We start from the raw sequence: 26,541 nt of genomic DNA, 5'->3' as shown, positions 1-26,541 counted from the left end.
TTTCCTGCTTCCATGAAGGTAAATTCCCATTTACAGTAGTTTACAGGATGAATCTGGTGGTATGGAATTAGTAGTCCCATCTGTTGTTCAGGGAACAAGGAACTTTTCTGTGTCAAATGAACAAGAACTGGCAGTCTTATTTTCACTAAATACAACTTCTGCAACCTTCCCTGCCAATGACTAGTCTACTATCAATAATAATGATTACGCTGTAATTTGCAAAATTGTTGCTTGGCGTGTTGAATGTGATGACTTAGATTTATCCCATTTTATCCTAAGATTTGAAAAGAATGACCACATTGGATCATAAGTTTGAAATTCCCTTGATACTTGTGGTACATGCTTTTGTACATGTTCCTGTACACTTTAACTTGAATAAAGCCTTTAGCAAGGAATGTTGCAGTCCTGGCTGCATCCCAAGTGGTTAGGTTATAGCTTTCTGTCTGGCTGAAATGACAAGACAGGTAGTGACAAAAGTATGCTTGTGCTTTATCTTCTTGTGGTATTTTTGCACATGCATGCCAACCTAGACTTGTGTAAGTAACTCATATTAATTAGCTGAAAATCAAGGTGAATATCATGAAGTAGTGCATGTCGTTTAAGCAGAATATGACTGTCAGCAAATATTTATGAACATAAAAGTGATTATGGGTTATTTCTGATACATATCAATTAGTATGCTATAAATATAATGTTTTGTGTATATTGAAATGGTGATAAACATCTATGTTGTATATTTTGTATTGAACCATATCTCTGCTCTGTCGACAAGAAACACAAACGCTATAAGTGGGCCATGTGTAACAGAAATGTTGTGTACCAGTTCTCTGACACCCTCTTGAGAGGCGAGTGTTTTGGTTGGCAGAACTGTTTATGTACTCATGGCTCCAGTCTGGGTGTATGTAGATAAAGGCCTAGGAAAAGAAATGCTGTGTTTCCTGTTTTGGTCCAGAAAAAAATTAGAGGCCCCGTGGCACGTTGGTACACCCGATCCCTCGATCTCGGAAGTTAAGCAACGCACGGTCCGGACAGTACTTGAATGGGGGACCAACCAAGGACGACCGGATTGCTGTAGCCTCATGAAGCTTTCCACGAAATTGTCTTCCGGGAGGGACGTAAAACGGGGGTCCCGTGCTCGAGGAGGTGCCTCGACCACGTTAAACAGCCTCATTACCCACACTTTGGGTACCTACTGGCTGCAAAATACACCCAATATTATTATTATTGTCTTTTAGATTTCTTGTAATTTTTTGGGGGGGCTGGCCAAAACTCTAGTGAGACATATTACAATAGAGTTGAACAAAGTAACCTGAAATGCATGAGGACACTTGTCTTTCAATGTCAAACTTTAATTTTAAGGACACATTTATCCTTCATTAGATAGGACAAGCAGTGTTTTTACTTCAATGGGAAGAAGGCTGAATAAAAATTCCAAGTGGAAGCTATGTGACTCCACTGCCTACCCAAAAAAGTCTAGGGTTGGCAGGTTTTTCTAGGGAAGGGAAGGAAACACGAAACACAACATTTTTTTTCCTAGGCCATATGTACACACGGCTCCAGTCTGTGTGTTTGTAGATAATGGATTTCTGCCCCTATTTCTGTATCCCCTCTCATTTACATCACAATCGTAAACCGCTGGGTCGCAAATAGTCCGCTGCGTCTCTCGCACCGCAATTATCCTTCGCAGCCGTGCTATCATCCGCACGTTTCTCTCCCCACGTCAGTATGAATCATCCTTTGCCAATATGCTGCTTGGTTCTGTCTCATTTATACTTCATTGTCAGAGGCTGTGTATGGAGGTTATTGTAGTCCATCTTTCTGTACAGTTATTTACTCATAGGAAGAGCTATTTTGTTTGATTTTAAGGTGAAAGTTTTGCAAGGAAGGACGTATGAAAATTTGGCGTACGGCATGTAATTTTGGTGGTGTTATTTAGGGATTTGATTGATCAGGAAACCCCTCTTATGCCCTCACACTGGGCCTGTAGCAAGTCATCTGTCGGCAGGTCTTGCATGTAAACAGCCCCACAACCAATCAATGGGTAATCACAAACCACACGCTTGACCCCATCCCACACTCCCCTCAGCCGACTGCATGGATAGGTGGGGGTCCGCTCTGCAGCTCGGCTAGGATCTCCCTCAAGAAGCTAGCCTCTCCCCGTTCCTTATTTTTCTAAGACGTTCTAGAAACTGGACTGCTGCTAGAATGAGTGAGACGGCAAGCAGCAGCGATCTGGCTGAGCAAAATGAGGCAGACGGTAAGACGAATCTGTCGCTTCTTCTTGTGAATCGTTAGGACAGAAGCTTAAAGGTGTACACAGACTGGAGACTGTTTACAAAAAGCCGTTGGTTGGTTCTTATGCTCAATTAACCCACATTAGTTAACTGCAGGATACTGTTTCAAATGTGTTGTTTACCCAGTAGCATAACGTTGGGAAGTCTTTCAGAGAAACCGAGGAAAATTCAGACTGAGGAGAGGTGGAATTCACATTTCTGGGTTAAATCTGGTTTCTGGAATCTCATGTTTCTTGGCGATGAAAGCAAGGAAGATTTTCCGGCTCATTGCTTTGGTAATGAGAACAGGGAGGTTTGTGCCTTGTGGCTAGGGTCCTTTTGTTATGGAGTCCTTTCATTTAAAATGGATGTATGGCAACTCCACGGCCTTGAATTTAAACTAGGCTGCTTTCATTAATGACAAACCAGGTAGCAGCAAAGGTGGTTTCGTCTATATTTTCATTCTGTGCAGTCCTATACTTTGAAATAATTTGAAATAGCTGACGTTTGAGAATGTACGTCCTCCATTTTTTTTTAAAGTGCACGCAGTGCATTTAACCGACATGATCTAAGTCATTATCAAGTAATCAATAAATAATAGAGACCTTTGCGAGCTGTTTCTTACACACATAAAATTTTGAACAATTTCTGTATCATTGGATGCTGGACATATTCCGATACTAACGTTATCTCCATGATATACATGACTAGGGGTGTTTTTGATGTGCCGTATGAAATGGTTTCATCTGTCAAAGGGCTCTACTAGCTAGACGAACGTTTATGATTCTCGGCAACTATTACAGAAAATAGCGGCACGTCGCAATATCGGCCAGAAGTGTGTGCAAATCTACCATGTGCAGCCAACTCCGAAAACTAATTTCGACCGTGGCCGGCCTATCTGATTCACCAACATTATGCGGGATGCATCATCCCCTACCCGCTGACTCAGTCGGCCACGTTTGCTGACGGAATTGTCTCCAGCGTACGTGCGAAGTTTGCCCTGTAGTTTGCGTGTTTATTTCTGTCAAATGTAAACGTTTTGGTCAACAATTTTGACGGAGAAGGCTTGGGAATTGTGACAAGCGTTGTTAGGTTTTACACCCCCGAATTGAACTCTATTATCAGATAAAGCAATCTATGAATCTTCAGGGATTCCCGTAATGTATTTTTCTAGCACAGTTCGATGAAGAGGTGCCGTGAATATTGCTGTGAATTGGTTTGTATACTGAGGTGACAAATATTTTTGTATCCCCCGGGTATCGGCAAACATGGTTCCAACAATTTGTTTGTGTTTGTCAACTTCAATCAGTCAGAAAGGGAAACTGGCCTCGATTAGTGTCAGGAATCGTCCCAAGCAAAGGATAGTTTTCTGTCAGCTCTAAATCTATATAGGAAATGCTAATTCACCTTTATTCGTGGGGTAACCTAGATTCGTTGTTTTGAAAAAAAATGGGTATTAAGAGATTTCCAACAACGTGGGTTTCAAATGTTAAAACTTTCAAGATATTGCAATGTGAAACTACCTTCCATCGACTTAACGATCCCCAAATACTCTATTTTTATATACATGTACAACTGATATAGGTTACCCTATGGATAAAGGTCAACTAACGGTACATCGATATCCAATATTTGATTTGAAATAACATTATTAACAAACCCATGAATATCGATTTCTGTTAAGGTGACAATATTGTACATTAAAGAATTCCATCAGCTAGATTACAGTTTTATGTGTTGCTGATGTAATTTGGTCAGTTACGTGACCCGGAACGTAGAATTTGATGTTTAGCTATTTATCTTACATGTTTACATAATAGATATGCTATTTGGGGAAAAATGTATCTTAAAGTTGAAATGTCACTGTTGATTTTTTTTCAAAAGTCGATTGAAATCTTAAGGTTTTCTTAAAGGTTTTCTTAAGGTTGGGCGTGTTGACATTTGTAAATTTTACACTGCCCAACTAAAAAGCATAACTTTCACTAATAGTTAGGGGATTGTTATTTCATAGACAACATTATGTAAACATTTATCAAAACAAAATAAAAGATAGTCTTATGTACACGTGAATAAAAAAGAAAATAAATTCAACAAAATAGAACAAAGGTAGTATACATGATATAGAAAGATAATTATACATCACATTTGTACATTCAAACAACATGAAATTGGAGGAAGAAAATACACATATTTCGAAGTTTTGCCCAGGGATTTATTAAATGGTTGTTATCACACTTTCTCACACCTGCCACTTTCTGTCTCTTGGGACAATAAAACCAAAATGACAATATTTTTCATCACGAAAGACTTGTCTTTTACCTAAAACAATTTCACCATTTCACTCTAACATTCTTGCATTCACATATTCCTTCATGTCACTCCTGAATTGTTCATTTGGAAAAGCTATACTATCCATAATTTATTTATACAAGCATAATGGTGTTGATAAATAAGATTGACTTGTAGTTGGGTGCAGAAATTCTTCTATTTTACATGGAGGGGGGACAACAAAACAGTTTTTCTACAGAGCTCCTGTCTGACAGTAACAATATGTTTGGACAGATCCTTCTATTTTGTAAGATCCCTCCATTGTCAATAGGTATGTTAAATATTGCCAAACAACAAAAGGCTCTCTCCAGCACTATACAGGGTTCTAGCTAGTGCATTTTAGTGTAGTGGGCCACTACGCTAAAATTTGTGACCCCTACGCTAAAATAAGGGCCACTACGCTAATTTTTAACTAGTGTAGTGGTGCTTTGCTGTCATTTGCTTGTTCAACAATGACTAATCAATGTCTGAACAATGAAAAATGATGATATGCCACTCAAAACTGACCCCAGAATCCTAACTTTTAACTCTACATCTTCAAATCTCACCGTGGAAGGACCAAGACCACCCCCCCCCTCCACACCAATCTCCTGATTAGTCACTTCGCTACGATGCCATTCCCACTACGCTAAAATAAAATCCTGGCTAGAACCCTGCTATATCAAATATGTCCAGTGCCTTTCAAGCACAATAGCCAAACTGATATGGCTACATTACTACATGATAAATGTGTGTTATTAGGTCTTCATGGCCTCATGTGCACCACAGGCAGTTTTATTCCTCCTGTTTAAATGGTGATTATGCGTAACGTCACATACAATTATGTCACGCCTTTTGCTTGGATGCTATCAAAGTAACCTCGTTCATTAGGGACCGACATTGAATAGCCAATGCATATACAACAAGTATGTAGGAAATATCAAAGGACACATAGACACATTCAGGCTTTGGAATACATGCAACTGTACAGTTAAATCATGTAAAGTTTCAATTGTAGGTATTTCTGATGTCTGCCTGATATAACTAGTTCTGTAAGTCGTAACACTTCCAGATTGCCTTGGATTTTTCAAAATAAGGTCAGGTATAAAAGGTAAAGTGATCGAGCCTCAGATGAGTATGAATTTGTGGCAGGTAATTTTTGCCATTGCCCTTTTATCTTCCTGTGTTATCGTGTAAACTCCTCAAATACCATAACAACTCAGTATTATGAAAACACAGTGTTCTCTCTGTGATGACTATCCGCAATAACAGCTTGTGCAGACTACCAAACAACACAACTGTGTTTTCTTTATCGGATTTTCTGTGTGAACAGTTTATGACAACATCCGTCATTCTGTCCTGTAGGAAACCAGGTTGTCCAGAACAAAGTTATTGTTATCATTGATAACATGTTGTTTAAACTATCGAGAACAAGGTTCCTCTTGTTTATGACTGTCACAACCTTTTCCATATGGGAACATCTTGATGTTCAAATTTGTTTTGTTAGAATAGAAGTCGACTAAGAATGTGTGTTATAGTATTTTATGGTATACCTTGTTTTGTTTTAACATTCACGTTAGAATTTCCACTTCAAAAAGATTGTAAAATCTTAATACATTCTTATGGATGATAAGTGAATAAATGATTAGGTCATTAGAAAACTGAACTGTATTCTAGTAACCTACCTACCTACCTACCTAGTCCCTAGTAAACATTTCTTTAATCGTACTAGATTTCCAGGCAAACAAATTTGACAATGTGGGTGTTCCACATTAGGACCTGTCCACCCCCGTTGGGAAGTAGTACCTTCCAGACATCTGTCAAACCTTCCTTAGCACCGGAATTTGCCAACTGATAAAAAGGGTAGGAAACAAGTGAAAAGTCTTGTGTGAAAATCAGTGACCCTTTGCTCTGGAGGTATTTTAGGTTTGCATGGTTGACGGAGTGTTTTCCCCTTTGTCACACTCTTCAGGAAGAAACGCAGATGTTGGTTCACTACCCATACCTGGAAACTCATTCCCACTGTTTTCTTATCGTGTTAGAGTTACCAACTTCAAAGTTTCCCAGCTAGAAAAGTAAACAATAGTACATGTCACTCTTTTCAACTTCAGAAGGTACATGGGCTTAGAGATACTTCATCCGGTATGTGTTTTTGCCAGGCACAAGCTTCCCACTATAGAGTACTGAAAGATGTTTTGAAGGTGGTGCTTTAGGTTTTGTGGTGTGCACAGAAAACATGGGAAAATGTAGCTTTAAACGTTGAAGAATACTGAATTTGGTCATTTATAATATCTGTTGAAATATACATGTTTGACTGATATTAATCATGACCACCCTAGGTACATTTGTACCAACCTCCAAAGTAACTGCTGGATCAGTCGTTTTGCTTGCTAACCATCGTAGTTTAGCAAGCAAAAAGATTTAGCTAGCTTACGTAGCTTAAAATGGTAGATTTTTCTTGTCATTTTTTCTCTTTGGCATAACCACCCAATACTGAAAGCCTTACAAACACTGCAATAGCTACATTGATTTTTCTTATCAAGTCAACCATCTACACAATTGCTGTGTTTTATCTCCACAAGAGAACAATGTTACAGTTATCGCTATTTGTTTCCGGTCACTTCATAAAAGTAATCTAGCAATTATGAAGAATTATCACAGTTTCACTATTGCCACATGGTTTATTTATCAAAAGAAAATGAAACTGAAGATAGATTGGCTTCTGATTGAGTACTGAAATTTGATAAAACCTGCATCAAATTGGTATAATGGAACTCATTTATACTAATGTAATGTGATATTGTCATAGATAAGGACATGATAAAGAAATGGTCAACAGTGTAAGGCTAAGCCCCACTTTTGTAAGGATAAAATATTACATTTCTAAAAGGAAGTTTAGATTGATATCAATTTTCTTTACAGTCGGCTTTGTAAGAGCAGGAAAAAGCACCCCAGTTCCTTTTTTAAGTCATTTTAAAATACACATATATGTATCAGCAATGAAATATGCATAATAATCTACTCTTAACACTGACCTTTTGGCAATTAATTTTTTGCCCAGAATCGTTTGTAGTTTGATTTTTACCATATATCTATGGTCACAGAGCGTTGCTGAAATCCTAATGAATCTTTTAGTATTATCACAGTACACAGAAGTGGCTTGTATTGTGATGTGTAGCCTGGAGGTGCATGACTGATGGCGCCTCCCTAAAGAGGAATAATTACATCCCGTGGGGGGTAAGTTTTATATCTGTATGGGACAGTAATTTTTGTTTTCATGTTGTTTAATGGCACTGAAGTATAAAACAGTTTTAGCGGCTATATTCTTATTCCAAAAGCAACTCTTAAGTTCATAAAGATGATTTCTTTTCAACAGTGATTTACATTATTTTTATAGTTTTTTTTTTATACAAAGAAATAGCACGTAAAACAGACATCATCACAATAAAGGTCCGTAGACAATTGATAGTATCAAGTGTCCTCTGAGACTAGAGTTTTAGTCTTGTTGACGCCACTGTGACAAATCTAATGTCAATTCTATATTATCACACACTGTTCCTGCGTGGTGGAGATTATATATCTGTCTTAGTTAGTGATCACTTATTATGTTATAATTTGTAATCATAGTTTGCTAATTACCTAATTTTTCATTGTGTTAATGCTTTGTAACTACATGTTAAAGATTGTGCTGTCGTGTCTAAATCCCAGGCTAGCCAGTTGTGTAATATATGCGCATATTAATGAGTATCATGTGTATGAAAGGGGACATGGTTAGGACCAAGTGGTATCTGGGAATTGGCTGGTCTCAGGTGGTAAGGCAATAAAACTTTCTTTTCTGAAAATTTCATTTGACCTTTGCACTATAACTAGATATCCCACACAAATATACAGGACACCTAGTTTATAACACTGTGTAGCAGGTGAGGTCAGGATACTTTTATTTTATGGTCATATGTGGATAAAAAAATATTCAAATTTTTTAGATTTTATGTTGCCCCTGGACTGTAACTAATAGAATATCCCAAGTCAAGAGAATGTACAAGGAACTTGGGTTGTTGGGTTGTACCACTGTGTAACAGGGGTGGTCAAAGTGCTAATTATGGTCTCATGTGGCCAATGTTACATTTAAAACAAATTTTATATCACCCCTACTTTATGATCAATAGGATATCCCGAGCCATTAAAATGTACAGGAAGTCTGGCTCCTACCACTGTGTAACAGGGGTGGTCAGGATGGTGTTTATGGGCTCAGGTGTGGGCCATTAGAGCATGAGTTAGTCATTGTGGGAACGACAGACAATAGGACCATACGGAGCCGCGGCATTAGTAGCACAAACAGCGTGAGAACGGGGGGCTGGGTATCACACTTCACAGGAAACAATGCCGTACAAAATGATGAAGTTGTCATCACGAAATGGTAAGAGAACTCCGTGTTATATTTCATGTTTGGTTTGATGAATCTGTGTGTAATGCGAGTGGGCAGTGTTTTGTTCGGTATTCTTAGAAATTGGAGTCCACGTCATTGGTCATAAAATGCAGACAATAGAAAGAAAAACACATTGATGTTGTTGTGGTGACAGATTATAGAAATGAGCAGCAGGCAAATTTTGTGTTAAATGTAACCTTGACAATTACATTGTAGTGAAATTGTAGAAAGACAGGATTTTTAGAAAACAATAATTGCAATATTTTGCAAATAGTTGTAGAATTTTGAGTGTTTAACTGCTGTTTGACTGCAGCAGGAATGGACAAATTTTATATTTTCATTTGAACAATATTCCATTTATACTAGCAATCCTGTATTCTTTCAGCTTGCCAAAGTTGTTAAAATTTTTTCTGTAATCTCAATTTTGTGTGTGTTTTGTTCGTCATGTTCAAGTAGAGGTTATTTTTTGATGATTTCAGATAAGCCAGTTTGTTGTATGCAGTGCATGTAAACAAAGACCTTCAAATTTTTATGTTACAAGTTCAAATACAAAAAATAAGCCATTCTAGTCTACCATGATAAGTATTCTATAATATATAATAGATATATTATATTTCAATATCCCTGAAAGTTGTCACAGAATATTATTGGGAAATTACAATAATAAAACAACCTCCAATTACCCTGTATTTCAAGCCCTGAAAGTGACTAACCCAGAGATGACCCTTCAGTTCCCTGTCCAACTATTCCAACACTTTCCTAGATAAAAGATCTTCCCCAGATGGAAGTTCCTGATTTACACCAGACACTCCACAGTGCAAACATGCAGGATTCCTGGCTCCAGTTACTACAGTACCCTGCTTACTTAACCCACTTTTGAAGTCACATCAGGTCCAGATGCATGACACTGCTAGGTGCCTCAAAATAAAGATAACTCCTGGACCAGTCCTTAATATTTTATTACCTTTGCATTAAAGGTTATGTTTTTGGTGGTGTTTATATGTTTGTGTGTGTATGAAATATTATGTACTAGTACATGTACGGTATGTATGGTTGTTTGAGGATGAAAAACATAACCTGATCAGGCCTTGCATGGATTGCCTTCGTATTTGGTATGTGGGTAGGATTAGATTTTGGGCCCCCTAGCAGCTTGTTATACTACAGTGCTGCAAACAGAATTTCCAGTTTCTATACAATGTATCTCATGTTCTGGATATACCATGGTTGTGATTTCATACATGTAGTTGTAGGTAGCTCTCATGTCCCAAATATTCTCAACATCAAAATGATACATTAATTTCAAGGAAAACCCCTTTTGAACACCAGTGTCAGCAATAATACTGTCTTCCTAGTTCTTATATTCCCCTGTCTGCTGTATCACAGACATCCATCCCATTCTTTTAGCAAACCTCCTGGGACTCAAAACTGAAAGGTCAGCAAACTCAATGGGCTCAATACGTATTGATCTATCAGGATGGACCCAATACTTATTGATCCATTTTGACTAGGAGACAATAAATGGCAGTAATAAGTTAAACTGGTGTGTTTCTAGTGTATACTATAAAGTGTATAACATTAGTGTATAAAGTTAGACATTAGGAGGGTAAGGACAAGAGGACACAAAAATATAAGGAACAAAATTCTATTAGAGGAAGCTTTTTGAATAGTAACTAAAGACTTTATTCCTTTTATAAATGTAGAATCCATTCAGTTTATGGATGAAGTTTATATATTTTAATTTCTGAATTAAGGTTTACTGTATTCTGTTACAAATTGCTTGCCTAGAGTCCAGCCTTGTTTGCTTTAGTCCACTCCCGAAGGACGGGTAGCAAACTTCAGGAGTGGACTTAGGTGAACAAGGCTGGACTCCAGACTAACAAATTACATACATTATATTTTATAAAATCGCTTGTAGTTGTACAATTAACACTACGCACAAATGCATCATTTTCTAGTACAAGCTGTTGTTAATGTTATGGTCTCATCCTTGAGATAGAGAAACCCTCCATTAATTCTGCCCATCCCACCAGCATGAGGAATTGCAGTGATCTATTTTCTAAAGGTGTACAGTACTACATTCTCGTACAAAGATAATGATAAAAATAATTTTTTAGTAATTTTCTGGTACAAGCTGTTGTTATGGTCTCATCCTTGAGATAGAGAAACCCTCCATTAATTTTGCTGGTTGGACTTGCATGAGGAATTGCACTGATCTCCCCTTCTGTGTGAGGAATTGATTTCACACCCCTTCATCCCTGCTGGGATATTGTACTGTCCTCAGAACTAGGGCCCAATCATGGCTACCCAATATCTCTTCTCAGGGCTGGAAATAACTGGGTGTTAGGGGTGGGTACGGTATACCGGTACAAAACTGTTTTTTTTTTCTTGTTTGACGGTTTGAAGTTTGTAATTAGCTTTGCTAATATTCTATTCTTGATTTTGCCCATATTCCCCATCCCCAGAGTTCTAGATAATGTACTTCAGTCCACTTATTCGCAAACATAGATTTCAAGCCCTGCTTCCTTTGAACTGTGCTGCATGTAGAATTTGGTCTCAATATTGGACCAGGGCTGTCTCCAGGATCTACTATCATTTTAAAGGATATTTTCCTTTGTACTGGGATGGAAATTTGCTTGTTGTAATGGGGAAAGAAAAAGACTTTACTCCATCTGTCCAAAAATTCTGCCCTTCGTGACATGAAATCAATGAAAATTTATTTTTGCAAGCCTAGATGAAAGTAACACTAACAGATTTAATAACGAAAATTAACAACATGAACTCCTATGCACTGAGTAGGATAGAAAAAAGTTAAAGCTTGAGGCAGTCCTGTATTGTTCGCCACCCCAAACCAAATACTAACACGTAACCTTCAGCAAGAACCTAATGTAGATGCTTGCTGGTGACATATTATTTGATTTAGAACTATTGAGCTTCAGTAGACCATACTGTAGCCCACCCTATGTAAATATTGCATGTACAGTCCATTTAGCTAATGTCTATGTTGCAATCTAGCAGCTGGGATATTGGTACCGCTAAGTGTATATTCAATACTGGTAATGTTAGTGTATGACATTATAAGAGTAACTATATTGTACTCGCTGTATAGGAGAAACAACACAATAACATGCATGATAAAGCAGATAATTTGTTGTGAGTGAGTGAGTGAGTGAGTGAGTGAGTGAGTGAGTGAGTGAGTGAGTGAGTGAGTGAGTGAGTGAGTGAGTGAGAGAATATAGGTATGCTTAGCTAGTTTTGTTTCAAGATCAGGGTTCAATCAATGTTTTTATTACATTTCTCCTGTTAGTCTAACCTCAATATATACACATTCACAAATCATCATATATACAGTGCGCATATAAATTATGCATGTACACACATATGCCAATGCCCTCACACAATGCTCTGAAATATAACATAAAAAAAACGTCCAATTTTATCGCTGTTTTACGATCTCAACCTTGACTGATGTCCTTCATCAAGTTTTTCTGCCATGCGTATCCTCCGCCAGATTTTATCGTTAATTGGACAATTTGCGACGTAAGGGCTAAACCAATACAGATCTACTCGATGATTACATACATGTTGTAGGGTCAAGAAGAAGTTATGTACTTACTTCACAATGGTCTGCTATCAGATCATTACTCTGCAGTCTGTTTTACTGGATGGTATCTTTTGAATTGGCTTCATAACTCAAATGTACAATGAGTGCATTATTTATAAGCAAGAAGATGATGTCCTGTGTACCACGAAGAAGATGAAACCTATGATACATTGTATGAGTTGTTCCAGTTCTGTATTTTTTCCAGTAGGAGCTATTATCAAATGTGGTTAAGTCAAAATGCTGTTGTATGTGGGATATTATTTTTTAAGCTAATGCTTTTGAAATTCAAAGCGGCAGATTTTTGAATTCATAATTATTCGCCTAATGTGTGTTTGAAGATGCAGATGCTCACGGCTAAGATTCCGATGAGAAATTTCTCTAACTTGAATTTATTTATTGATAATCTTTTCAGTTTGATACTACATTTTGTTCCTTCATTGCTAATGACAACATTGGACCCAAACCCTGCTTGGAAACACCCAAGAGGCCGTCCAAGAGGGTGGTGGGAAGGCAAAGCAAACTATGATGCCTGCAAATGATTGATTGATTGATTGATCGCTAATGATCTAAGATAAAGTTATTTCTAATGACAGAGTTACATGTAGATCTAACAAGGAAATCATTAACCAAGTCAGGGATGAACAAGTCCACTAGCCCTATTGTCCAGGTTAAGTGAAAGTGCTGTTCGGGCAAGTGCATGTCCTACCCCACTTGTCCGATCGGGCAAGTAAGATTTTTCCATTAATTTTAGTGCAAATTTGATATACTTGTTACTTTTTACAGTCATGACATCAAGCAATGGTCAACAGAGAATTCCATTGCTGGAAGTGAAAAGCATATACTAGTAACAGTGACATTTGAATTTTGGGCAAGTGAAAAATTGGTTCAGCAAGTACATTTTTTATGTGCTTGCCCGATAGGACAAGTGGATTTTAGAAAACTTGTTCAACCCTGCAAGTTATTGTTATTGATATTAACGAGTTTCCCATCTTGCTTGTGTTTGTGCAGATGCCTTTGTGAACAGTCAGGAGTGGACAGTCAGCAGAGCTGTGCCAGAGCTCAGACTGGTGGGTAACTTGTCTTATCTAATATAGCCTAGAATCAAGCATTTATTGTTGCTTCATCACTTGTGTTGGGGTGTTTGTGAAAACTTGTGAATGGTTGGTACTCAAAACAATGGCAAAAAAATGACTTGTCCTACAAATGTCCTACGACGTTTAACGTTCGGCGCGTGTCCTAGGACGCTTTTTTGCCTGTGTTAAACGAAGGTGTCTATATGATTGCTTTAATTAAATCTCCATTAGTGATAAGATATGTATTGATGTATGTATTTGATATGTACTTGATATGTGATATGTACTTGAAATGTCCTAATTTGTATATTCTGTGTGTCCTGTCCATAGGGAGTATGTGGAACCTTACAGAGTGGGAAGTCTGCTCTGGTGCACAGATATCTCACTGGATCCTACCTGGCTGACGAGTGTCCGGAAGGTCAGTGTTTAAAGAAATCTCATGATGGGAAGAAGTACAGTAGAAGCCGCTTAATTGCCTGGCCTATTTGCCAGTGAATTTCGTTCAATTATCTGGGGATTATTTGGGGATTCCGTGAAGTTAACTGAAGTGTGCGTTAATCTGTTGTGCAATTAACTGGCTTCTACTGTAGTCTGTGTAACACAAACTCTGCTGTCCGGGGCTGTAACTGGCCGGCGGATGTTTGGCGGGCTGCTATAAGCGAGATTTAATCAATCTAGGAAGAATCTAATCAATCTTCCCATGGAAGCTTTTGAACAAGGAAAGAGATCGCAATCCAGTTTTAGCTCACTGAAAAGCTAGTCTTCCACTGGTCGTGACAGAGAAGACAAACACTATGTATAGAACGTACAGGATCATTGTACTGTGGAAATTTCCCTAGCTCTTACTCACAGGCACAATAAACAGTGGACCAATAAGGCTTATGTCCTGCCTAAGGACTGCAACCATTTCCTGTAGCTCGCATGTCAGTTGAGCAACACAGCCGGAATCGAACTCACGGCTTCTAGTTGCAGAGGCAGGGCGACTAACTACTGGACTACGCATGCAACATCTTACCTTCCAGCAAATTCTTTCCAACCCATGTATATACCAAAGCATTGGACACCTGCTTGCTGAAAAGAGCTCAAGTCGTTCAATTTGATTGAAAGTTATTTGCAAGTTCATGCCCGCAGGCTAATTGCAACTACATGGTAGAGACATTGTAGACATACATTTGACAATGGACAGTCATTAACATTATTGTAAAAAGAGATTACTCAAAGTCAAATACTGGTGTTGGCTACATCTAGACATCAAAATAGCTTGACTAGAAATAGATTTAGATTTGTTCTTTCAATTGACATGGCACTCAACAATGTGGTTAGCAAGAAGTTGAAATATTAGACTGAGTCTGATGAAATTTTCCGAATGCCTTGTGTCTATCCAAATTAAAAGTGGTATTCTGTGGCTGTGTTGTTAATCACCTGAATGTGACCTGCCCTTGCCTAAGGCGTATTGGTTCGCACTAAAGCCTTGAGGTATGGGACACATGAATAAGTACATATTCCTACTTTGGTAACTGGATTCCACAAGAAGGAAAAAGAAGGAGGAAGAGGGGAGTTCAGTTAATGACCTGGAAGAAAAATGTCCTGAGGGACTTGGAATTGTTGGGGTACACCTTGTTTAAAAAAGTTACTGAAGTCCTTCCCTCACTTGATGGTGCGTAGGATGGTGCCCATCTCTGTTTCAGTAGCCCTGGGCCACACAATGTTTGTGCAATCACTGCAGCAGGGCACTAGTCTGTTGATAGAGGTGTGTGCTCAACTACCATACTACCGCTGGTTGAAACCCTGTACTGCTTTCTCAGCTTAGCACTCAGTGCTTTCATGTATGAGAAAGAATAGTGAAGTTGAACATACACCATTACCAGTAGACTAGCCCCCTGCTGTAGTGCTTGTAGATCAACTGTGTGACAAAGGGCTATAGGACATAGAGTAGCCCCACCCTACAACCTTAAGGCGTTGAAAAGAATTGAACTTCTTTATTCATTTGTCTCCAGGTGGTCGGTTTAAGAAGGAGGTTGTAGCAGACTGCCAGAGTCACCTCCTCCTGATCAGGGATGAGGGGGGACCACCCGAACAACAGGTGAGAGAGGGTGTCTTGTTGCAAATCTTAGAGGTTTCTAAAGGAAGCTCAACCCACACATATTTTGCTTCCATATTGCATCCACATCGAAAGTTTTGTAATTTTGATAGGAGAAGTCTTTATCACTACAGGTACAAATAGCATGAGTAATAGAAATTAAGAGTAATATGTACATTTGTAAGTATAACCTGTAAAAACACTTGACATTTGCTACATTTGTTTCTTTTGAAATGACGAACATATAATTTGTACTATCAAAGACAAAAGTTCATATCAATTTTGAATAAAACCTGTGTGCAGAAACTTAATCCTCCTAGTAGCATTCTAACAATTTCAAGATTTGTCTCTCAATGCTGTTCTCAGAATGGGTATATGCTGTAAAATTTGTTCAACACTAAAAATGGTCTCTCGCTGCAGTTCTCAGAATGGGTAGATGCTGTAATATTTGTTCAACACTAAAAATGGTCTCTCACTGCAGTTCACAGAATGAGCATGCTGTGATATTTGTTTAAAACAATTGTCTCTCACTGCAGTTCTCAGGATGGGTGGACGCTGTAATATTTGTCTTCAGCCTGGAGAATGAGGACAGCTTCAATGCCGTTTATCAGTATTACGCCAGGATCGCAAACTACAGAAACACAGCAGAGCTTCCACTGATCTTGGTGGGGACGCAAGGTAAGGACCAACTACTGTAAATGCTTTTAATTTTACGGGGGATCTAATTTTGCGTTAGTGGGAAAAAGGCCTTTTTGCGGTGGTTTTAATTTCGCGGAACATCATGCACTGTAGTCTCTTATTGCCATGGAAACATGTTCGCGGTGGTTTTAAGTTCTCGGTGAAGCGGCCACCGTGAGAACCGCAAATATTAATCCACCGCGAAAGTTTCTGCATTTACAGTAATTAATCTTAAGATTTTATCAAGACAGTGGAAATGCAGGGTAAGAAGTACCATGATATCTTGAGATGATCAGACACAAGGTAAGAAGCAATGATCATGTGTTAAGGTATCCTAAAACAGTTGGGGACACAAGGTAAGAACCTACTCTTGTATCTCAACATTTTATTAAGATAGTGGAAATGCAGGATAAAAAGTACCATGGTATCTTAAGATGATTGAATACAAGGTAAAAACCAACTATTATATATGACGATCTTATTAAGATAGTATAATGTAAGGTAAGAACCAACAATTATGTTTTGATATATATGAAGATGTTAGATGCAAAGTAAGAACCAACTATTACATCTCAAGATTTTATTAAGATAGTAGAATGCTAGGTAATAACCAAGAATTATGTCTTGATATATCTGAAAATGTTAGGATGCAAAGAAAGAAGCAAATCAAGATCTTGTTAAGATAGTGGAAATGCAAGGTTGTGTGTCGAGATATCTTAAGATGATGGAGACTCGACATAAGAAGCAATGATCATGTGTAAAGATACCCTAATATTATTGGGACCCAAAGTTGGGACCATTCATTTCTCAAGATATTATGAAGATAGTGAAAGATAAGAAGCAACAGTTATATCAAGATGGTGGGGACACAGGTAAGACGCAGCTTCTTGTCTCAAGGTACTGTAAGATACTGAGGATGCAAGGTACAAAGCGATAATTATATCTTAAGAAAAGCTTAGAAGCAACACTTATGTCACTTGATATCTTAAGATAATGGTGATGCAAGGTAAGAAGCAACAATTATTTCTCAAGATGATTTAAGATACAAGGTACCTAAGATGGTGGAAACTCAAGGTACATTGTAAGAAACAGCTTGAAGAGACAAGGTAAGAAGCAATTATGCCTCAAGGCAGTGGCTGAAACATCTCACTCTTTTAGAGATCTTATTACTGATTTCAATGTGGCAGTCTTATGATACCCTGCAGGATTATAAAACTTGACATTAACCTTCATCGATGTATGTCTCAAGACGCATTAAGAAGACAGCAGTGGTAGACAGTTGAACCTCACCTGAGACAAGCCTGTATAGATTGATGTTGCTGTACAAGTAGATCTAGCCTTCAGGGCCAAATAAACCATCGGCTTGTTTGCTATCGTAATGATACAAGAGCCAAGAATGAGATGTAAAATTTTTATGATGCTTACACATATATTTGATAACAGTTTATGCCTAAGGACATGAAAAAAGATAGGACTAAAGTAATACCTGCCAAGCCTGTAACAGACACCAGCTAAAAGTTTTTTGAAGAAATCGGGTGATCCAAATTCAACCCAGATTTTGACTGTATCCATGAGAAGCAAGACAAAGTGGCTATGACAGTAAGTGCATGCCATGATGGGCAGAATGTTGAAGAAATGATGGAGTAACAAGACATTCTTGTAAGCTGTAGATGCTATCAACCTGCCTGCACCATAGGGTTTTTTTAAACTGGTTTGCTAGATGGTAACAAGATGACATGATACAAAAATGACATGTCAATCCTTTCATCTTTATGATGCTACAGCTGAATCTGATAACAGGTCATGCAAAAAGATAGCTCTAGAATGATACATGCCAACATGTAAAAGCTTTTTGAAGTAATCGAAACGCAAACCAGGTCTAGACTACATCCTTTGGAATGAAGGAAAAGTGGCTATGACAGTAAGTGCACACAGAGATGGGTAGACTGATGAACAATTGATGGAGTAAAGCCCAGTGGCTATGACAGTAAGTGCACCACATTGATGGGGAAAATTATGAACAAATGATGGAGTTAAGATGTATGTGGAGTAACATGAATCTCTTTCATAGATGCCATTACTCCGAACAACCCCTGCGCCATAGAGTTCTAACTCAGCATCATTTCTTCATTATTCTCAATGTAGCATGATACAAAAAGATGGCCTGTCAGGTCTTTCATAGTGCTACATTGTACATGTGTATTAGATAACAGTTTCTGGCCACGTAAATGCAAAATGATAGCTCTAAAATAATACATGTATACTGTATACCAACTTGGCAAGCATATAACAACCAACATCACTAAAAGCTTTTTGAAGTGATCCAAAATCAACCCAGATTTGGACCACATTTGAAGACATCCCATTGACTGGGTCAAGGAAAACTGTTTATGACTGTAAGTGCACACAGTGATGGGCAGAATTAGTAACTGATGGAGAAACACGGATCTTTCTCTCTCCGTAGGAAAAGTGGTTATGACAGTGCACCACAGTGATGGGCAGTATGATAAACAAATGATGGACTAAAGCTATAACGCTAGTTCACCTTTATCTGTGGGGTAACCTATATCCAATGTTTTTAAAATCAGTCTATCCAGGGATATCAAGTCAACTGACAATGGTTTCAAATTTCAGTAATTTTAAAACAGTTTAAAACCACTACATGTATCTGTCGATCCATCCCCAAATTCCCTGTTTTAACAACAACACATATGGGTTACCCCACAAATGAAGGTGAACAAACGTTATGCCAAAAAGCAGGTACTCAAGCAACTAGATACAAATGTATTATTTGGAAAGTTTCCAGTTGCTTGAGTAACTGCTATTTGGCATATCTTATTATCTGGATGTCTAACCTTCATTGACATAAAGCTATATTGATGAGTAACAGAAACCTTTCCCTCCGTAGATGCCATTACGCCAAGCAACCCGCGCGCCATAGATGACAGCAGGGCGCGGAAACTGGCGAACGACCTGAAGAGATGTACATACTACGAGACGTGTGCAACCTATGGGCTCAATGTGGACAGAGTTTTTCAAGATGGTGGGTGAACAATTTCACTGTTAAACATTTACTATTAGTGGCACTACCTACTGTACCTACCTACCTACATGGTCTCTTGACCTCTTGGTTGTTGGGGGGACAAGGTAGGCATGAAGATAGAGAGAAAGCTTTGCAAAAGAACCACTTAGACTAATCTCCAAGCAGATGTTGGGTTGGCAGATTGTTACAGAAAGGGGCAGCTAGGGAAGCGTAATGATTTTGTGTGACCATAGCTTGTCCTAAACATGAGATATCAAAACTGGAAGCTCCGCTGCAGTACCATAACAAGCTGTTCCGGGGCTCAAAATCTTATCATTCCAATGTCTGATCAAGACTTACCCACCCCACATACCAAGTATCAAAACGTTTCTTACAGGCATCCTTGAGTGCATCCTGCATACTCACAGACAGACAGACACACACACACAAACTTTCTTGGCGAAGGTGAAAGGTCTGTCTCCAAGCAGATGTTGGTTGGCAGTTTGTAAAATAATGGGTACACAGACACACAGACACACACACACACACACACACACACACACACACACACACATGCTAACAAAGAATAAGCCTTCTTGGTGAAGGTTAAAAGGTCTGTTACAGGTTCCTGTAGTTTAGCACTTTGTGGTTGTTATGACTGGGAAAGGTTCTGCTTGTGTTGAGACTAGCCGACCCCTTGCCCTACTAACTGTGTAGCTCCAGTAGAACACCCAAGCCGTAATCTCTGAGTAAATGTTTACATCCGACTGCCTGACAATCTCCAGAAGTTCACCACTACAGGGAGGAAACTTCTGTCATGACTTGTACAAACAGGGACAAATGACTGTTTTGTCCTGCTTTCTGCAACTTTTGAGAAGTGTGGGATTTTTTTTAAAAGAACAGTTTCAAGTGCACCTGAAGTTGAATTAATGGAAACAGCTATAGAGTATAGAAATCGGAAGTTAATCATTTGTTTAGGTTAAGTTGTAAGTGAAAGCTCCTTTTAACACAACATCTCTCACATGTTGATAAATCATTCAATTAGGACTGTTGTTTCCACTGCCCTTGCTGACATAGAAGTTCCAGATGGCTACTACTAAGATAAAGATCTGGCTTTTCAAGGTCCTGTGCAAATGTTTTTGGTGTCAGCGTTTTGTTTATGGGATTATTTTTTAGATAGGATTTGAATTAGCCTGTGTTTACAGAGTCTCTTGCTGGCTGGGGTTAATAACCCCCTCATCAACTGTAGGGATAAATGCCAGGAGTCAGGCTAGAATTTGAATGATCTCAAGGCAGATGTTGGGGTAGACATTCGTAACATTTTCCAATCGGGTGTTGTTTTTTTCAATAGGACCCTTTAGTTACGTCAGGAGAAACTGTTGCAACTTTCTACCATAACATCTGCTTGCAGACTGGGATTTGAAGGCTGTTGCTGATTTAAATTTATGCTGATTGTTTCTTTTCTTCTCTTATTTTGTCAAACCTAAGCAGTAGTCAGTTTGTGCTAAATTGTTTCTTCTCTTTTCTCCCGACTTCTCAGAAGATTGTAGCATTCTGGTACACCCTCAGCTTTAACCTTGTGAATTTATGAATGAATGAATGAATAAACCAATGGTTGTGTGATGTTTTGTCACAAGTCATACCAATGTCAGTAACCAAATCTGTGCTCAAACTTGTTTCTCTTCTCTTTTTTTTTTCCTCAGTTGATTGTAGAATGACTGAAGGGATATATTTTTATTAAAGTTAAGATGACTTAGTGGATTTCGTTGCATTTCATTGAATTTGTGCTAAATTGTCCCTTCTCTGTTTCATCTTCTAGCTGCTCAGAAGATTGTGGCATTCTGGTACACGCACGGCCCTCCCCCCTGTGAGATGTTGCAAATCATACGAATGTCAGTAATAAGAGTTTTGCTAACTTTGTTTTTTTTTTTTTTGTCTTGCAGCTGCTCAGAAGATTGTGGCATTCCGGTACACGCACGGCCCTCCCCCCGTGCCCAGCTCCCTCTCCCTCCCCAGCACCCCCAACCACACCGCCACCCGCACCAACGGGCACTTCGCCGTGCCAGCCCCTCCCATCACCAACGGTCGCCATGGCAACACCATCGGAGCGATGACGTCGACGGGAACGTCCACCCTGCCGTCGCCCGGGAGCCAGAAGGACGGGAAGGACACGAGCGCCAGCGCCAGTAGTACTCCCACGTCAACGCGCAAGGCCTCGCGACGGAGATCCAATATTTTTACGGTAAGATAAATATACTTGTACGTCCTTGTTCTCACTGGCATACACTTTGGTAGTTCTGCTACTTACTTAAAGTTAATAAAATATGGGCCGCTAGTAGCCCAGCGACATATTTCAAATATTTTTATCGTAAGATGCTCAGTAAACTTGAAAGTTCACCTTCAGTCAAACACAAGATACAGTAGTGTGATAATGCTTGATATGAAGCATAATGGTTTTCAGTAGCTGATAGAACAATGCACCTCTTCTATGTGTGTTGCATATTTAGCCAAGCACACCGGGATATCCCTACTCTTTCAAAAGTGTATGTAGACACTTGAGGCTTACGCCTGAAGCCCCCTCAAATCTGCAATGATTATCCATTTTTCCATGTCCCTGCTGGAGCTTATTCTGGGATCCAACGTCCACCCACAGATCCAAGCTTTTAGTAAATTTACGACAACCATATTTTTCTCACCAACTATGTTTTTGTAGCCCTTCTATTACTTTCCTTGGGGAAATTATGAGTTCTTTTTGCAGGTAGGTTTCCCCAATCGACATAGGAAGCCTTGAGGCAGAGATCAAATATATTAAAAGTAATAATTTGATTCAGTTAGTGCTTTAATGGAATACATGTATAAGCTCTCCTACATCAATATATTCACATGTAATAGGTTTGTGGTACATCTATTCTTGAATCAGTTCATCAGCGATGTTTTAATACACTTGGTAGAATTTTCTACAACTAGTGACAAAGGCATAGACAAGTATACCTCCAAATTTTTAGTGTCTTCGCAGTGCATCTTGTTCAATAAGTGACCTACATGTAGTCTCGTAAGAATGTACGTGTTCATTTTTTATCCTAGCCCTCTTTCTTCATCTTGAACTTGCTGACTTTTCTCCAAGAAATATAACAAAAAAATAAGAAGATGAATTGCTGTGTCCAAAGAGACGATTCTAGACAATTCTATCACCAAGATTTGCAGCAATTGCTTACAAATGTGCGTCCATGTGTCTTGATAAGCTGTGCAGCTCGGCGACTCGAAATGCTCTTGCCCCACATTACCGCTGTCATAAGGAAGAACATCGAAGCGTCATTACATCAGTCTTCTGGAAAGGGGGTCACAGATCAGAATATGCAGCATCTTTTAATGCATGGAAGCTTGTAACTCACTGGTTTCAAATGGGAAACATTTGGGGAAGTCGATCCTGCTTGTAAAGTCAAAAATCATTTGGTTTTCTAAAGAAAGGCTCTCGCAGATGACTGTATTTTATGCTGATGTCCTTGTTCGGGGAATTAAAATGTTTTTATGATATCTGCAACATTTGACTGAATATTACAGAGCTTAACACGTATTCAGTTGACGGGTGGTTGTTTTAAACTGCAATTTCCGGAAAACATTACAATTTGGAAACAACTTCCATCAACGTGATATCCCTATATACCCTGTTTTTAAAAGTAATGGATATCTTACCCAACAGATAAAGGTGTACTAGCATTACAGGTAGTTACTTTGAGCCCTAATGTTGTAACATTTCCCAGACATCTTTACTGACGTTCCCCCCTAAGATTTAAGAAGATTTTCACACCGTACAAACATCCATCATCCTGTACCTGCTAAATGACTCCTTTTCTCTCCACGGACGGACGTTTGTAATTCTGCTTCAGTCACTTCTGGGAATGGCAGAAATCCCTCTAACAGGTCTGGGACCAGCCAAAAATCGCAGGAATTTTAACAGACCCCACCTGTCATGTGTCCCACTTGTTTCAGTAAACGGGAATGACATGACAGAATGATGCGTTCCTCTTTAAAACTACATTGTATCATCCACTGGTGCAATGGCCTAGAAAGTAGAGTATTTGCCCTACATTGTTTAAAAAGGTAGTCCCATAGCCTTTGTGAGGCTTTAGGTACAATGGTATTATCCACTGTGTGTAGGGGGGGGGGGGGGGGGGGTTCGCACACTACCAAGAGGCTGAGCCCAACCCTCTCCTTCAACTGCCTTTTACCCCCCAACCGAAGTCAAATACCCATTTTGTATACCTGGATGGAGCGAGGAACGTGGTGTTAAGGACACAAGGTCGGTAGCATGATAAAATTTGAATCCAGGAACTCTGGGTTTTGGGTCAATCTGCAGTTGTGCCACATTACCCCACAAAAGAAATCTTTTTGTGTAAAAGAAATTTTCAATGTCCTACATTCTACAAACCTGATGAAATTATTTCTGGAACAATAAAATCAATTTGATGTTGCCTAACTCTCACACAGAGTTGACTGTCTTATTATGTTGGACATAGACAGTAATTTTGTCAGCAAATTACATCGATTGATTTAGCCAGTAGAATCATGATTACATTGACCTCCATCAGTGGTGTCAGTTTCGCTACAGAGGAGGTAATCAATCGCAATTTCTTCCAGCCAATTAATGCATGGAAGTGCTGAAGTAATTTTCCTGATTGAAAATCTGATGTGATTCAGATAGGATACCGACCCTTGCTCTTTTTTTTTTTCACGCCAGAATGAAATTCAGACTTGGATGCAAAGTGGATTTTGGTCAGGCTTATAGGATGTAAGCCCACTTGTTAACCCTTTTTCTGCTAAGGTCATCTTTTGGGAATGTGATTAAAACTGTTAAACAGGCCACACTGAATTGATTGACTGTTTCTTGGACCTTAGCTGTCTCCAGGACCTTTCCTTTCATCCTGGGACAGAAATTTGCTTGTTGGGACGGAAAATGCTTTTACCTGATTTTATGAAAAATGATTTAATCTGTCGCAAAAGTGACATTAAACTATTGAAACTGTACTATCATAAGCTTAAAATGACACATTTAACCAGGAAAATCAACAACATCAGGCTCCCAAACAATGAGTAAAGTTTGCCTATGCTGGACAGAATAACAAATACATGGACATACAAGAGACATGTTTGATAGACTGTGCCACAGAAGTACCAGTAATTATATAAATTCTACTACTGCTGCCACTAAATTCTTTCTGCATCACTGAGATGGCCAAGTATAGAAATAAAACAGACATGTTTTATAGACTCTGAGATAGTACGAGCCATCTCCAAGTATATGATTGTCATTTACATTTGTATATCTCTAGGAGCATTAAGTTTGATAGACTGTGTCACAGAAGCATTTTCTTCAGTACATTCTACTACTACTAATATTACTATTACTAAATTCTGTCTACACCACTGAGGTGCACAAGTATGGCAATAAAACAGACATGTTTCATAGACTTTGTCACAGAATGTTCTTCAGTAAATTCTACTGAAATCTACATCACTGAGATGGCAGTAAAACAGACATGTTTGATAGTCTCTGAGATAGTATGACCCATCCCCAAGTATATGATTGTCATTTATATCTCTAGGACAGCATTCAGAATTTACACAGTGTACCAATATCTTCTCTTCACGAGGGATATGGACCATTTGGAGGAAATGGGTTTTTCTGAAGCATCTCATCATGACTACCTTTCCAGGATGGTTCCTTGTGGGCAACATTTGTCATTTTATGTTAACATGACATGACCCAGAAGTTCTCATACTAAAAGCTTTTAAGATAACCAAGTTGTTCTGTATTGAGGAGAAGGATATCAGTAATGCATTTTGTAATAGCTGATATGGTGATAATGCAATATGGTTTGCCCAAGGCTTGCATTTTGAACGTAGCACACAGCACAAACCCTTATTTGTAGTACAAGTTGTACTGTGTAGTGGATTCTTGAGTACCCAATGAAAAAATGGAGAAATTATCATTAAAAGTCTACCACCTGCACTGTTTCAAAATCCACCCACTCCTTGTCAAAGCAATTGTCTTATTTACTTCTCTCAGATGTTGCAACTGCATCTAATACTACCACATCTATCACTTGTGTCTGCAACTTGTCCTCTCCAAGTATGTTGGATATGCCCTAGAGCTTCGGCCATACCAGTGCAATTTGTTGGGGCTCAAAAAAGAGTGCATAGCTAGGCAAATATAATATATATCTAAAAAGCTTTAAGCTTGAGGACAACATGTAACGCTAGATCACCTTTATCCGTGGGGTAACCTAGATTCGTTGTTTCCAAAAACAGTGTAGGTAGGGACATTAACTCGACGGACGGTGGTTTCAAACTGCGATATTTTGAAAAGAATGCATTTTGAAACCACCGTCTGTCAACTTGATATCCCTAAACACCTTGTTTTTAAAAATAACGGATATAGGTTACCTTGCAGATAAAGGTGAACTAGCTTTAGATCTATGCCTTGGGGGAATTCTCAACTTAATCCCCTACCCTCTGCTTTTATAATGTCCCATGCCATAAGGCTTGCAGTTACCCTGGGAAACAGATGTTAGCTAGGGCCGGCACGATGTACACTCAGGTAGTTTGGCTTGTCAGCTAGACAGCTTTGACTGTGCGTGCATTTGACTGATGTAATTTTGACGACGTCCAATCCCATCTTCCCTGACATTATGCACACCCCTCTCCCCTGACAGTCAGACAGACACAGCAATCTGACCTCGACCCCACAAAGACGCCAGCACACCATCCACCTGTGTGACACTTATCACCTTAGCTTCATTCTGACAAGCTGCTTGCACATGGCAAAAGGTGTGGCTGTTGCATAATATATGGCCTATTTGTTTCAATGGTTCTTGGAACCTACTGCAAGCTACTCTGGGAATCAAACTTTTAGCTAGAGCCGGCAGATAATCTGTCAAGAAGAGGTGTGTGTATAATGTCACTGATGGGACATCGTCAAAATTCTTCCGAACACATGCAGTCAAAACTGTCTATGCTGGTGTCTTCTTCTTCTGTCATGAGGGAAATATCCTGCATTTTCTCGTAAATGTTGCCCTTCTTT

The 26,541-nt window shown here is 38.9% G+C and overlaps 1 protein-coding gene across 16 annotated transcripts in view; it reads left to right on the top strand.

The window, feature by feature from the left end:
• The window catches only part of LOC118403084 (arf-GAP with GTPase, ANK repeat and PH domain-containing protein 1-like), a 91,419-nt gene that overhangs the window by 40,498 nt on the left and 24,380 nt on the right, over positions 1-26,541 (top strand). For 14 of the 16 annotated variants that reach the window (XM_035801529.1, XM_035801526.1, XM_035801541.1 and 11 more), the window contains exons 2-7: positions 13,616-13,674; positions 14,011-14,098; positions 15,678-15,763; positions 16,297-16,438; positions 19,347-19,481; positions 21,404-21,702. In XM_035801529.1, coding sequence (XP_035657422.1) covers positions 13,616-13,674; positions 14,011-14,098; positions 15,678-15,763; positions 16,297-16,438; positions 19,347-19,481; positions 21,404-21,702 — 809 coding nt within the window. Of the gene's footprint in view, positions 1-2,006; positions 2,258-8,871; positions 8,998-13,615; positions 13,675-14,010; positions 14,099-15,677; positions 15,764-16,296; positions 16,439-19,346; positions 19,482-21,403; positions 21,703-26,541 lie in introns of those variants that run through there. The other 2 variants (XM_035801532.1, XM_035801534.1) reach the window with 2 other exon arrangements.

The sequence above is a fragment of the Branchiostoma floridae genome, chromosome 16, assembly GCF_000003815.2.
Source record: "Branchiostoma floridae strain S238N-H82 chromosome 16, Bfl_VNyyK, whole genome shotgun sequence".
NCBI lineage: Eukaryota > Metazoa > Chordata > Leptocardii > Amphioxiformes > Branchiostomatidae > Branchiostoma > Branchiostoma floridae.
Note: the sequence above shows the minus strand (reverse complement) of the source record. Positions and strands in the feature narration are given on the sequence as shown.